Source organism: Gossypium hirsutum, chromosome A03 (assembly GCF_007990345.1).
Source record: "Gossypium hirsutum isolate 1008001.06 chromosome A03, Gossypium_hirsutum_v2.1, whole genome shotgun sequence".
Taxonomy (NCBI): domain Eukaryota; kingdom Viridiplantae; phylum Streptophyta; class Magnoliopsida; order Malvales; family Malvaceae; genus Gossypium; species Gossypium hirsutum.
This window is the reverse complement of record NC_053426.1, coordinates 16,425,118-16,438,857: the sequence shown is the minus strand read 5'-3', so window position 1 is coordinate 16,438,857 and position 13,740 is coordinate 16,425,118. Positions and strand designations below refer to the sequence as shown.

Below are 13,740 nucleotides of genomic sequence, written 5' to 3'. Positions count from 1 at the left end.
CAATCAGAAACATTCAATATACAAGTAAACTATTCCCCATTCTGTATTCTAACAAGCCAATATGCTATCTGGGGCCTGCTTCATTGAGTCTATCCATAGTCCACAAAATTGCAATAAATATGATCATACATCTCTGTTTATCTTTGACACAAGTAAATAACTATGATTAAATATCTATATCTATCTTTAAAAAAATACATTTTAGGAAATCAAATGAACAACAAAAAAGAAACAGAATATAGAAAACGGATTGATGACCAAATTTAATAAAAGGGTAATCAAATCTGGTACACCATTTTAGCCCAGAAGCCTATACTTAAAATTGCCAAGATGTAAACAATTACCTTTTAGTTGGTTGTGAAACAAGGTTCTTGGCAAAGGCTTCTGGGAAGCTCTCAAACCGTTTATGCACCATTTCAGTTGAGCGTATCTGTGATAAAAGCAACATTGAATAGTAGGAATCGTAACAAAGGAGCACAGACTGTAATATCGCCAAGGATAGAGAAAACACCAATGTAATACCTCGCCTAACCGAGCCCTTGCACCCATGACACCACCAATAATTGCTGACAGTAAAGTGTACCATATGTGAATGTCCATGAGATAAATCTGGAGAAAAGGGAGAGAATACAGTACAAGTTAAACCAATGTATGTCAAAACATTTTCATAATATTTAAGCTTCTTGACAATAATCAGCTGAAATTGGATAAAGCCAATATACTGGACAAGCAAAAAAACTCAGGCACAGGCAATAGCCCAGAGCATTTGAGATAAACCAATGACCTAATTGTTTTTAACAATTTTCTATGTCCAAACATATATATACGGAGAGAGAGAGAGAATGAATAAGTCAGAAAGCCAACAAGTTCCAAGCACATATGCTTAAATAGATATGTACTTACAGCGATAACAGGAGCCCACAGACTAACGATGGTCAAGACATTATTATTATCTGCAGAAAAAATATAAAAAGAATAGATTAATGACACAAACTTCAACTTGAAGAACAGACACCTCAATGAAACATAAGTGGGTAGTATTAAAAGCTTTATACATTCACAGTATTCTAACAGTCCAAGACTATAAAATATAATAATATTTATGTTACCATGAGGCCATAACAAGATAAGATATGACCAATATATGTAACGAGAAAACTTCTTGATGGACAAAACACAACATGAGCAGAACCGAAATATTTGCCAAATGAAGAATAAAATTCTGATAGGGGATTTGATTCAGGTTCTGATTGAATTTTATTCTGATCTTTATTTCCTTGAATTTCCTTAGTGATTTAATAAAACTGTCATAGTAAAATCAGGATATTTTGTTGTCATATTCTTGTTTTCCTTATCAGAATAAAAAATAAGGGTTTCCATTCTATTTCCTAAATTGTAAAACTTTAAGAGGTATATTATTCATGAATAAAACAAGTTGAAAGTTTCAGCAAAATAAAGGTACGCAACTCGAGTTCCACAACCATAGGCAAAAATAGGAATTGAAATAAAGGCAAAGGCCCTTTCTTAAAATCTGATTTTTGTGCTACTTGTCCAGTGACTCAATATATTCCTTCCATTGGCACCCTATATCTCTCGATTGCATATAGCGATCCACTTCATTACCTTCTTTTTGATAAAATTGATAATCAGAGTACACACATATGAGGCTCAGATACATGAACAATTATGATGATTGATGCATATCTTGGGAAGTAATAAAGGGAAGTCGAACACTTCAACTCCATACTTCCAAATTCCAAATAAGATTTTCTTAAGCATTCTCATGTACAACAGATGTAACAAACATGGACCAAGACAAGCGCTTAATTCCAAATGCTTATATAAAAGATGAATCAATAGGACATGCAACTCGTGCACATTGAATGGAAATTTTATCTTCTTAGCGTAGCCTGAACAAAGTGCAATCTAAATGTTTGAGGGAAATACATATCCATTTTAATAATAGCCAAAAAGAGCCCATAACATTGGGATTTAACCCCTTATTCACTTAATTTAACTCTAATTTTCATCTTCTTAACACTGTAATAGCAGAACTTTTACCTGCTACAAGAAAAGGGAGAAATATGTTCCATAGAATCTAAAGTTGGTGCTTTATAAAACCAAGCAAACAAAAAACAAGGGTTGATGAACATACTCTTCGAGACAAGATCATGCCAAGAGTATCGCAGAGATGGAAGATCCACAATGGTATTCGTAGGTGAGACAAGGGGTCTTATCTGTAATTCAGGATTATAAAAAATGTCAGTGTCAGATATTTAAATCCACATATTTGAAAGCTGTCTACCATAAACTACAAAAACCCTAGTGAAAGGTAAAATAGAAACTTGATGGCTTGCCTGAAGAAAATACGCAAATGTGAATTTACAGAGAAATATGACCAACCAGAATAAGACATATCTGCAGCAACAAAGAACCAAATGAAGGGAATAGATAGCACAGGCACAGAAAATATTAGCAAACTTCATTATTTCAGAAAAATAAAACGACAGACAAATAAACATGACATCAACATACAATGCAAAAAGAATATAGAGATAAAGAAAATTTGTTGACCAGCAATCTATCAAGTACATCCACAAGCATTTTATCATCAATATGAAGCGTTAACTCCAACTGTATATGGCAAACAAAATCATGGCACCATTTTCAGCCAAAGTACTGAAAAATTACATCATTACAGACTTAGAGGTACCACAACACACCCAAAAAAAAAAAATCCACTGAAGAATCAAGAAAAGGAACAGGATAAAAGGTATTCTCAACCACTTGACAATGTAATAGATAAAATCAACAATGTCAAATGATCACAGTAAGCATGAAATCCCAATTTCAATAGAACACAAAAAAAAAAAACCTGAAATAGTCAGTCATCCTTTCATAAAGGCCACGCCCAACATAATAACGCTCCTGAAATGTGCAAATTAACGTATATGAACTACCAAGTGATCCATTCCAAAATCATTTGATCATCTCAACTATTAAGAAAAAGTGAACAAACCTGATAAATCCATTTGAAAAACTGGAAAAATGATTGATCTGACATTTCAGACAAGGTATGACATGCAGGAAACTTCAGTAACAAGCCAAGAATCAACCGCAAGGCTGCGTAAACACCCAAGACAAGTATATATATCCGAAAATATAATGAATTGTTGTTCCGATCATTCATTTCCTCCAAAACCTTCCTGCATGTGTGTATATATATATGTGAATCAGCATGAACATATAACAGATGACTATCAACAAGAAAATAATTTCAATCATTTAAAAGAAGCACAAACTTACACATAAACATAGGTCACAAATACAGAGGTCAAGCCACACCAAAAAAATCGTATAACCAGCCTGGAAATGGCCATGCCTCTTGCAGTGGCGTAAGCCCCAAACATGAGCAGGACATCTAAACAACCTAACTAAGCAGAAAAGTAACCAAATGAAAACACGGTTAAGCCTGGACATATGCAAGTCTTGCCAATAATCCAAATTAAAATAAACTAAAGCATGAATATACAAGAAATATTTAAGTAATAACTGCAGATGAATATCAATAAAGCCAAGAACGTACTCTCTATGAAGTTCATAATAGCAAAAGTCGGTCCGATACTAAGTAATATCTTGAAAGTATTTAAATTAAGACGTCCTTTTCTGAATGCTATAATTGCCAATGCCTGCAAACAAAAGGAAGTCAACTAATATCATCTTCAAAAGATAAACAGACTACATGCAACATCTATAAGAATTTTTCTATGGAAGCAAAAAGGCCTACCTGGAACATTACAACCAGAAAGATCCAAAGACGATGAAAACTTCGATACAAGTGCAGGAATGTCCGATGCTCTACAAAAGTGCTTTTACCAGTCTGTGAAATCAATAGGAAAAAAGAACAAGGGGATAATTATCAGTTTAAAAAAATTGGTTAAGAGTCATAAAGGAGCAGTTGAAATTACATAACCAATATGGATGTATTGCCTACTTTATTTACAAAAAAGAGTAAGGAGAAAAAGGGTGGTCATAAGAAATAGTGATTCAGTACATAATAGGAACATGATGGGTCTGCAGGAAGATCAGAAAAGAAAGGTTTTTAGCAGTTTTTCCATCTTCGCATTCTATTTGCAAGAGGCGATTCAGCACCAAAATATGATAACAGGAAAGAGGGCTCCTAATAAATCAATATTCACAGTAAAGGATCAAGAGATACAGCATACATCAGTAAAGCAGCAGCAGGAGCACAAAAGAGTTGCGTGCAAAAGATTATCAGGGTAATTAAAACAAAAATATTTTTATCCCTTTATAAACAACTTAATAATTCTTTCCCTTAAAATATAAACTCAGAACTGAAATTCAACCCTTCATAAGAATAGCAAACAATGCACAATGCCTTTCCTACTACATTGGGATACACTCCACAGATCAGATTTTACCATTATAGTCCCTTGAGAACAGTACCCAATGTAATATTACTAAGTAGCTTTAAGCCTTTATATCAGAAATAGGATTAGAGTTTCTATATAACACATCCATGACCCCTTCAAGTATGATGATTTATTTTGCTCCATAGGCATAAAAGGAACTTCCCATGACAGTTTCCATAGGCAAAGGGCTGTTTCCATGACTCAAACCCATGACTTTACTAACAAAGGAGCAAATTTATGTTGCCACCAACGGTTGCCCTCAAAGTTTTAAAATTAAGACTCCAGTAGGTAGACTTACAAAAGATTGAAAGAAAAATAGAAGGTTTAAATAAACAAAATAGTTTTGGTCAGAAATGATCAGTGGAACTTACTCTCTTCCCCTTCTTAGGCAACAACAGAAATGGGGATTCTCTCCTCATGGGCCAGCTCAATTCAAAGCAAGCAGGTGACCTATACATATAAATTATAAATGAGAACAGGATTGTAAAAACTGCACATCAGTGTGCCAAACTTCACCAAACAAAATCCTTAGACAGTGTAACAAACCAAAAGTATTCATTGAAATCGTCATAATTACGCCATGAAGAATGTGCAGCTTTGCCATTATTGTTTCTAGCAGCCTCCTGAACAGCTAACATAAATATTAACGACAATTCCAAGAACATATAGAAAAAACATATTAAAAGAAAAAATAAGACTCTAATCAGATATACAGCCCTCCAATGAGTCAAGAATCATTAAGTGAGAACATGAATGGTAAAATCAAGTCTATAGTTAGAGTTTATGATGTTAATTTTTCTCAAGCAAGCAAGAACCCCAGAATAATCCTCTCACTGGGACAGCATTAATTCCAAAATGAAAGGTGCAAATCACACAAAAACACGACTACAAACAGAATAGCAAAAACTGATGACCATAGTCAAAGCTTAATGGACATGCTAAAGATAACTTTCATAAGCAGGTTAGCAAATATGCACCACTAACATGAATATGAGCCCTAAAGAAAAGAGGATATATAGAAAGCACAAAAAGAACTGACCTCTGCCATCGTATTATATATAGGACATATGATTTGCTCAAGGAAGGACACAGAGCCACTCTCAGTGGTACAGCTTCGAGCAGGATTAGCTTCTCCATGGTCCACTATTGAATCCAATTCCCTTGCCATCTAGAACACCAAAATAAAGACATTATTAATGAAACCACATTAGACCTGTCCAAGGGCCTGGTAGCCACCCAGTCCAGGCTTGGACAAGGATTTTCGCACCTTGGGCTGGCGCAAATTCAATTTAAGTAATAAAAAATATATTTTTTTAAAATTTAATTATAAAAGTATATAAAATATCAATTAAAATATATTTTTTATTTTTTATTATTTTTTGAATAGTGAAATGGGCTTTTAGCATGGGCCACGCCCAAAATGGGTCTGTGCTTCAAAATTTTTTTGGAACCCAGCCCATGGACACCTCTAGACCACATGATAGAAAGTAGTTAAGTAGCACCAACTGAGAGCTGAACAAACTCACATGATGGAATATGTAGCAAATACACTCAGGCAGAAAACGGACATTTGCAGCTTCACCCCATATGAGAAAGTATAAAGACACCAAAAACAGTTTCCTATCCTTATTAATTGCTTCCAAACTGCAGGAAACAAAATTTGCATCAATCTAGTAACAAATTAAAAAGTACCTCAATGCATAAGACAAGAGAAAAGGAACAGCTTCAAGGTTGCAGCTGTAACCTATTCCAAACCAGTCGTATCCGCAAGAATCTGCACCATTTGATGTAGTTATCCAGGACTTTCAAGAAAACCTCATTGATTGCTTTCTCATCAATTTTCTAGAAAAAATGGAAACATAATTAATGAAAAAAGAATTTGATCAGCAAACTGTAAGTTATATAGGATGCCTAACTTGAAAAAATAAACAAGGAGCACATCGCCAAACAAAATTAGTAGTTGCAAACTGCAAAGAAAAGCACCTAACCTAACATGCTATCGCAACCAATTTCATCCAATCCCTTATTTTAGTGCTAAATATGGGTCAGTTTAAGGCTTCTAAAATCCACAAAAAATTTACTATTATATAATTTCATTAAAAAAATTAACAATAATGAGAAATTTCCTAAAAATCTAGCCATCCAGGTTTAAAAGGAAAGCTTGGCAATACATAAAAATTAGCATGTTTGTAATTAGCTAAACCCCTAAACCATCTCCAATAACTAGGCCAGCAGTAAAACCTTTGCATACAACATCAAACTATTAAGCTTCAGTTTTCAAGGATATCTAAAAATTAAGCATTCCAGTTTACATAGCACGTAAACAGAATTTTGTATTTTAGAGCATAGACAGTAACATAAGGAGTTCCCCTCCTATAATCCAGCAACTAAAATTTTGGTGTGTACAATTTTCTAAAATAGAAATGACAAACAGCAAAAGAACAACAAAGAATCAAAAGCCTCTGTAAAATTATTTTGAAAGGAAAGGCACCAATAAAATAGTCAAAAGGATTATTAAGAACTTACTGGATCAGCTTCAACAGGTATGCCAAGTCGAGATTGTGCATTTGCTATAGTAAGAACAACATTCTCACGCTGGTTCCTTACATTATCTTTCTGAAAGGAGAAAAAGGTTTGGTTAACAAAGAAATGGAGAGATGACAATGGACTGATGGTCGAAAAAAAGAAATATCAGAAACTTTGTTAAACTCAGCATACATAAATACAAATCAGTTATAATTAAGTATTCTTCAACAATCATTACAATATACATTAACATTCTACAAAATATGCACCAGATTAATATCAGATTCTATCAATCCAATGATAAAGCATAGAGCTGATTCAGGCATCTAGTTCTTCACTATGGTTTTTCAAATCAATCAAAATAGGTAGAAATGTGTAACAAAAAATGATAAAGGTAACAGTTCACTTAACCTAGATGCTAAAAAGGAGATAATATGGTAGTATAGGTAAAAAAATGCACAGCATCATTGCATTAAGTAATAAAATTATCAGATAGATAATCGTATCAGCCTTCTTCCTACTCTTCATGTACATGTAGCCCAAGCACTGCAAATGACCAATCATGTAAAAAGGCATCCCACCAGCCAATCCACAAAAGCAATCATAAGTCTTAGAAGAAAGCTTCTGAAACATGTTGCAAATGACAGCAAATAAAGAATTTCATATCCCAAAAAGTTATGTCTTGCTTTATGAGGGTTTCACAATGAAAAGTATACTAACATATATGCAAGATGACAGAAAACAATACATAATATCCCAAAAAGAGCCAAAGGAAAAGAAACTAACATAAATGGCAAGAATTATTCTGCACATATAACAAATTTAACCAACAAATCAATATGATCCAAGTACATAAAGTGCTAAGTACACACAGTCACAAACCTGAAAACCAAACACGTACTCCAGAAGATCAAACATGTCAGGATCCCGTTGCCCAGAAATCGAAAAACTTGAAGGAAGCTTGGGAAAATGTTCAGTGTATCTAATTGCAGATATTGCACCTCTAACCTGGTAATATTAGCATAAAGAAAAAAATTTTGAGCCACGCAGCTTTAACCAAAGCACGCTGTCGAATAATGATTTCAGCATAAAAATAGATCAAGCAGTAAACAACAAAAGCAACTGCAAGTTTGCAACTATAAGCCTTTTAAGTAACCAATTCAATATGACGTTCTAGCAGCCAGTGGGTAAAAGTTGTAGCATGACTGATTAAAGATTTAGACTTACTTCAGGAAAAAGTCCAATAGCATTTGTGAATGATGGTGCTTCTAAAGGGACAATATTGTAGGGCGTGAGTTCACCAGATAGAGTTGCATCAGCATTTTTAATTCTTCGCAACTGAAAGAATATATAAAAGATCATATAGTTTTCAACCAAATAAAGATCAACCATATACCTTATTTCAAGACATATACGAGTTAAAACATGAGATAAAATGGCAAAAATCGAAGTTGTTAGTAACAGTTTCATGGAGAACAGGTTATAAAAGAAAATATCATAGGAACTTCATTGATAAGCTAGAAGTACAACATGCAAATGAATAATATATAAATATTGAAAATATCCAAGACGCTGACTGAAGAGCACATTCAGTGGGTGTTAATCACATGTACCTCATCCTTAATAAGCCTTCCAACCCCATCCGGATCGGCATCTTTGCTAAGTGCCTCCATGACCTCCACTAAGGCCCTTAAAGTAGCAAGGACCTTCTTCATTCCTAAAGCACTACAGATTTCATGGCACAAAAAAAAACAATAATAAAATCATGAAATAGAAAATATGCCAACCAAAAAGAAGTAGAAAACTGGCCACGATGAAAATTTAATGAATGGATAAATGTTACAACTAAATTCAACTTCAGTGTGGTGCTTAGCTTCTACACTAAATTTAAACAGGATGCAAGTATTTAAATTCCAATGTTAAATAATCAACTTCAGAGTTTTGTAAACCTTCCCTCTGTACTTGTTTAAATTCCAATTGATGCTAGTTTGCTTAGACTAAACTTAGAGAACATTCATTAAATAGGATAAAAAATCAAATAATTGTATTAATTCCCCCGACGTATTCTAATTCAAGACAGATGGTTTGAGAATAGTACTTAATATTGCCAAAAACATAAGCACACAAATTAAATCACAAGGAAACTAATAGAATAGCATCAGGTCTCCATACTCTCCCAAACTAGTAGAAGAGAAGGTTCCAGATTCCCGCCATCTTTGTTCTTCTCTTTGGATATCATCTACTTTGTGCCGCCTCTTATAGAGCTTATAGAACTCCCATAAATGTTCAATATCACGATTACGATCTATTCGGCCACCATCCCTTTTGGCAAGTTTTTGCTGCAGGACAAAGAAAATGGCGAATTTAGAATAAAATGATTGGAGGTGAAAGGCACCAAGGTTCAGTCATGTAGTAGTAGTTGTTAGACAGCAGATGAAGTAAATCAACATCAAATCCAAATCAAGAATGAAACAATATAAATTGTGGAATAACATGCAAGCATATTGTTATAATCAGAAAACTCGATGGAAGATGAAATCAATATACATAGATTATTAGAAATAGAAATATAGGTAAATCTTAAAAAAGTTGAATTGACAAATTTGGTTCACCAAATATTTTACTAAGAATATGATGGTAACTTCCAAAAACTATCCTTATCAAATAAAATGCAAATTTTATTAGTTTTATATTTTCCAATGATATTTATTATTGACAAAAATGTCAGTTTAAATCTTCTTTTTACATAATATTTATCTTAAATACAAATAAAAGAAAGCAATTATCTTAAAGAATATATGATAAAACAACAAAAAAGTTCTATATATTTAATATACATGAAATTAGAAAGCAAATTAATTAAAAGTTAATTTGATAGTGATTAGAATAATTCTAAAATTAATTTGATTTCATGATTTTGTAGTTAGGAAAAAAAACCTGGGTAAAAAATGAATTAGAAAAAATAAATATTAATCGAAGAAAATTTTAACTTTCCAATTGCATTGGAAGTTACTTTCCCACCACTCTTTACAGGAATTGCTATTGCATCCTCACGTTTATGAGAAAATTGGCACATACCCAAAAATATGGACACTTTTAAGCAAACCAAATATAGGAATCAGATTCCCACAAATTAAATTTTTGGGAAGGTGAGCACATTCCATCATCCTAAACACCCTCTAAGGTTAGAGTGGTCAGTGGGGGTCCAAAACAACAATGAAATCAATATATTGGCAAATTGCAGCAGTGTAATATGAGTAGGATCTAAAACAGATAAGTGGTAAACATAGCTCATACCAACAAAAAACAATACCATTGATCTGGACCCTAAGAGAAGGCCAATGACCATGGTAAATTTACTGCTATCTAGATAGGATAAGCATAAACATTATTTAAACTATATGAAAAAAACTAGATAACATCAAAAGCTTACATAATAGTACCTTAATTACAGACATCAAACCAGTCTTGAACTGAAGGACACCTCTACCTTCACTATTTGGGTCCAAGTTTTGGGCCATACCATATGCCTGCTCACAAACTGAAATTGAAAGCATATAAACAATAAACATATCACCACCCAGAAACAAATTAGTATTCAGAAGTGGAACAAACGGTTAAGAAAAAAACACACAAATGCCTAGAGTAACCATAGATATACCAGTCAATGTACAAATCTAATAGGCCATTGGAGGTCAAATATAAAAAGAAAGTTATTAAATAAATTCTTTTTAGAAAGAAAAAACGACCTCAATAAGGAGAAAAGCTAGCCACTCTATCAAGATGCTTATTTACTTTGGGTGGGTCTAAAGTCATAAAGCAATTTGGATTCCTAGTATATTGCACACCAACATATTCACATAGAAACATATTCGAAAACATAATAACCATGTTGCACTCGATGGCTATAACTGAACAACAATGTTATTGCAGTGAGATTCTCATTAACAATGAACCCAAAACAGGTTGATTATCCAATTTTTTTGCCAAAGTGAACAGCAAATTCATAGATGTAAATAGAAACTCTCAAACTTCCTCATGTTATATCTATCTGACTAACTTGGCTAACATTAAAATCAATAGGATCTGATGCTTTCAGTTTAATCATTCAAACAAACTGTTTGGGTTTAACTAAAGTCCTCAAATATTGGAATTTACAAGCCCTTGAATATACTTCATGACGAAATATAACACAGACAGACATTTATGTACAATCTGAAAGAGGCCCAAAGATCATTCAATTCAAATCGCATTGCCCCACAATAGTCATTTCTATGACATAAAATGGTTTCCATTACAAGCATGCTTATACCTTATTTTTGTTCAATATTACTACAGTTATTGCTTCTGTAAACTTAAATTACGCAATCATGTACAGTTAACCTCTTGTTCCTGCAATAAATCCATCAAATAAGTTCTTATAGTGTTAGTTCAGCTAGACGTGGAAGTCTATGCCGACTAGTATTTCATAGACCGAACAGACAAAGCAAGAACAACACAGCAGCTAAAGAAGATCAAGAACCAGTTCGTCTAAATTCAAAACTCCCTTCAGCACAAAATCGAAAGGAAGGAAGAATTCAACTCCTACCTATTTTATCTCTGATAATCAATAATATGAGCAAACAAACTCAACCTCGTACATAAACACCAGCTTACTCTATAAAGTCACTTTCAAGGCATTTCCCCTTCCGTAACATAAATTGCCATCAGATCACGTGACCAAGTACCACTAAAACAAAGAAAATAGGAGGAAGAAGAGAAAAACGTACGTATCCTGGCAACATGCGGGTCCTCCGCTTGAATCTCATCCGCAGCCTGAAGGATGGCGTCGATATTAGTGGCGCGACCAAGCGAGGGTGGGAGTTGAACAGCACCGGCGATCCCACTTGGTCTTCTCGCATGACCTTGACCAGCATCTCTGAGCTGCTCTCTTTCCAAGGTAGCACGCACCAGTCTCTCCCAGTTTTTTAAAACACTAGCCATGGAATCTCAAGAATCTACCCAATCAATAGATAGAACCTAGTCTTTCACATGAAAGAGATGAAATTGAGAAACAAAACAAATAAAAACAAGAGACGCCAACTCTGGACGAGTTGAATAGCACGACTCGGTGGTGGTGAGTTGGATCTACAACGAAATATACGAGAACTTCCCAAAGCAGATTTGAAATTGGGGTTTAATGAGGAAAATGAAAAGTTAACGCGGAGGCAAAAGAGAAAATGCTGATGGGTGGAATTACTGATAGACCCTCGGTTTTAAAACCGTCTGATCAGATCAAATATTGACGAACTCTCTGATCTTAGAGAAATGAACGGATCAGATTTGTTTCTGTAATTTTCCGCAAACAATATTTTGATACGAGTTTAGAGGAACGCGCTTGTTATTTTAGAAAGGTAGACTTGTAGACCCTTAAACCTTAAGAATTTATCATACCATGCTTTTTTAAGAAAAATATTATATCTAACCAATATGTAATTATTCAGTGGCACTCCTTCTCCAAGCAATTGACCCATTTTTAAACAAAGTCGAAATATTATCTTTTATACTTTATCAAGAGTAACAATACTATGAAATGCAACCCAATAAACCTAGTTCACAGACTCGTAAATATTTTGAGGTGCTACCATAGTTACAAGTGAGTGGGCTATAAATTAATTTAAAGTTGGTAGTTCAAGTCCCCACATATGACCACATTATGATTCTCGCATCCTTTATTGACATATTTTCATTTTAAGTATTGTAGCTCGTCAACTGAAGAGCTCTCAACTTTGTCAATCAAGCCCATCAAATAGCTATTCAAGTACATTGACAAAATATGAGAGACAAAATTTATATTAGTGAATAATACTTGATAAAGTTGTGACAAATAATAATTCAAAGATAAAAAATATTGAGAGCATTTAAATATTATGAAATTATCATTAGTATTTTTTAATTGAATTTTATTCTAATTGTTTTTAAATTTTTTATTTTTTTAAAGTTTGGTTTGAGTGTATTTGATTAAATTTAAAGCTTTAAACTTTAAAATTAGTTTTTAACATTAAAATTTTTAAAAATATATTGTTTTGATGTTAATTTTAAATTTTAAATAATGTATTAAAATCATAATTTGTTTTTATCTATACATATAAATTAAATTGAAGGTTAATCTTTTTATAAAATAAATAGATAGAGAGTAAAGAATAAAGAAAATATGAGAGCAAAAGAGATAACATATTTTATTGATCAATTCATAAAAGATATAATATTTTGACAATTCATAAAAGATTTAACTTGCGTCTAATGGTTGTTGTTACAACATTTTATAAATCACTATTTAATAAAGTTTACATTAAAATCCTTGAAAGATTTAGAATGTTAGAAGCATATTGAAATTCTCGAATTAATCATTTATATGAATTGAAATAATTTGACCATACGTGGTAAATTTGACTGAGTGAATAATAGTTGAAGGAGGTTTATCAAATAATCAAAAATCCCTATTTATATTTTTATAGAAGAATTATAATTAAAGTTTACTATGATTATTGTTGAAACTCTTGAAGAGGTCAAAATATATTTCTCTCAAATTTTCTCTCACTCATGACTTTCAAAAGAATGGTGATATAAATGTTTAGCAAATAGATTCAAATAGTCATTTAAAAGACTAGTATTCGAGATTAAATACGTAGAAATGAGAAAGTATGTGATGTTTTCACTAGGGGAGTAAATACGCAGTGTACTCTTTTTCCTTTAATCGAGGTTTTGTCCCATTGGGTTTTCCTGATAAGGTTTTTAATGA

At 33.0% G+C, this 13,740-nt stretch overlaps 1 protein-coding gene across 1 annotated transcript in view; it reads right to left on the bottom strand.

Annotated features, from left to right (window-relative positions):
* Positions 1-12,137, bottom strand: part of LOC107886163 (callose synthase 10) — a 28,547-nt gene extending 16,410 nt beyond the window's left edge. The window contains exons 1-22 of the mRNA XM_016810012.2: positions 11,729-12,137; positions 10,403-10,500; positions 9,132-9,298; positions 8,573-8,684; positions 8,187-8,297; positions 7,842-7,967; positions 6,960-7,049; positions 6,178-6,275; positions 5,960-6,077; positions 5,473-5,601; positions 4,980-5,056; positions 4,805-4,883; positions 3,788-3,880; positions 3,587-3,689; positions 3,307-3,430; positions 3,020-3,206; positions 2,876-2,928; positions 2,358-2,418; positions 2,156-2,237; positions 904-953; positions 523-609; positions 345-430 (exon numbers count right to left, since the gene is read on the bottom strand). Coding sequence (XP_016665501.1) covers positions 345-430; positions 523-609; positions 904-953; positions 2,156-2,237; positions 2,358-2,418; positions 2,876-2,928; positions 3,020-3,206; positions 3,307-3,430; positions 3,587-3,689; positions 3,788-3,880; positions 4,805-4,883; positions 4,980-5,056; positions 5,473-5,601; positions 5,960-6,077; positions 6,178-6,275; positions 6,960-7,049; positions 7,842-7,967; positions 8,187-8,297; positions 8,573-8,684; positions 9,132-9,298; positions 10,403-10,500; positions 11,729-11,942 — 2,345 coding nt within the window. The 5' untranslated portion in view covers positions 11,943-12,137. The remainder of the gene's footprint in view (positions 1-344; positions 431-522; positions 610-903; positions 954-2,155; positions 2,238-2,357; positions 2,419-2,875; positions 2,929-3,019; positions 3,207-3,306; positions 3,431-3,586; positions 3,690-3,787; positions 3,881-4,804; positions 4,884-4,979; positions 5,057-5,472; positions 5,602-5,959; positions 6,078-6,177; positions 6,276-6,959; positions 7,050-7,841; positions 7,968-8,186; positions 8,298-8,572; positions 8,685-9,131; positions 9,299-10,402; positions 10,501-11,728) is intronic.
* Between the last annotated feature and the right edge of the window lie 1,603 nt (positions 12,138-13,740).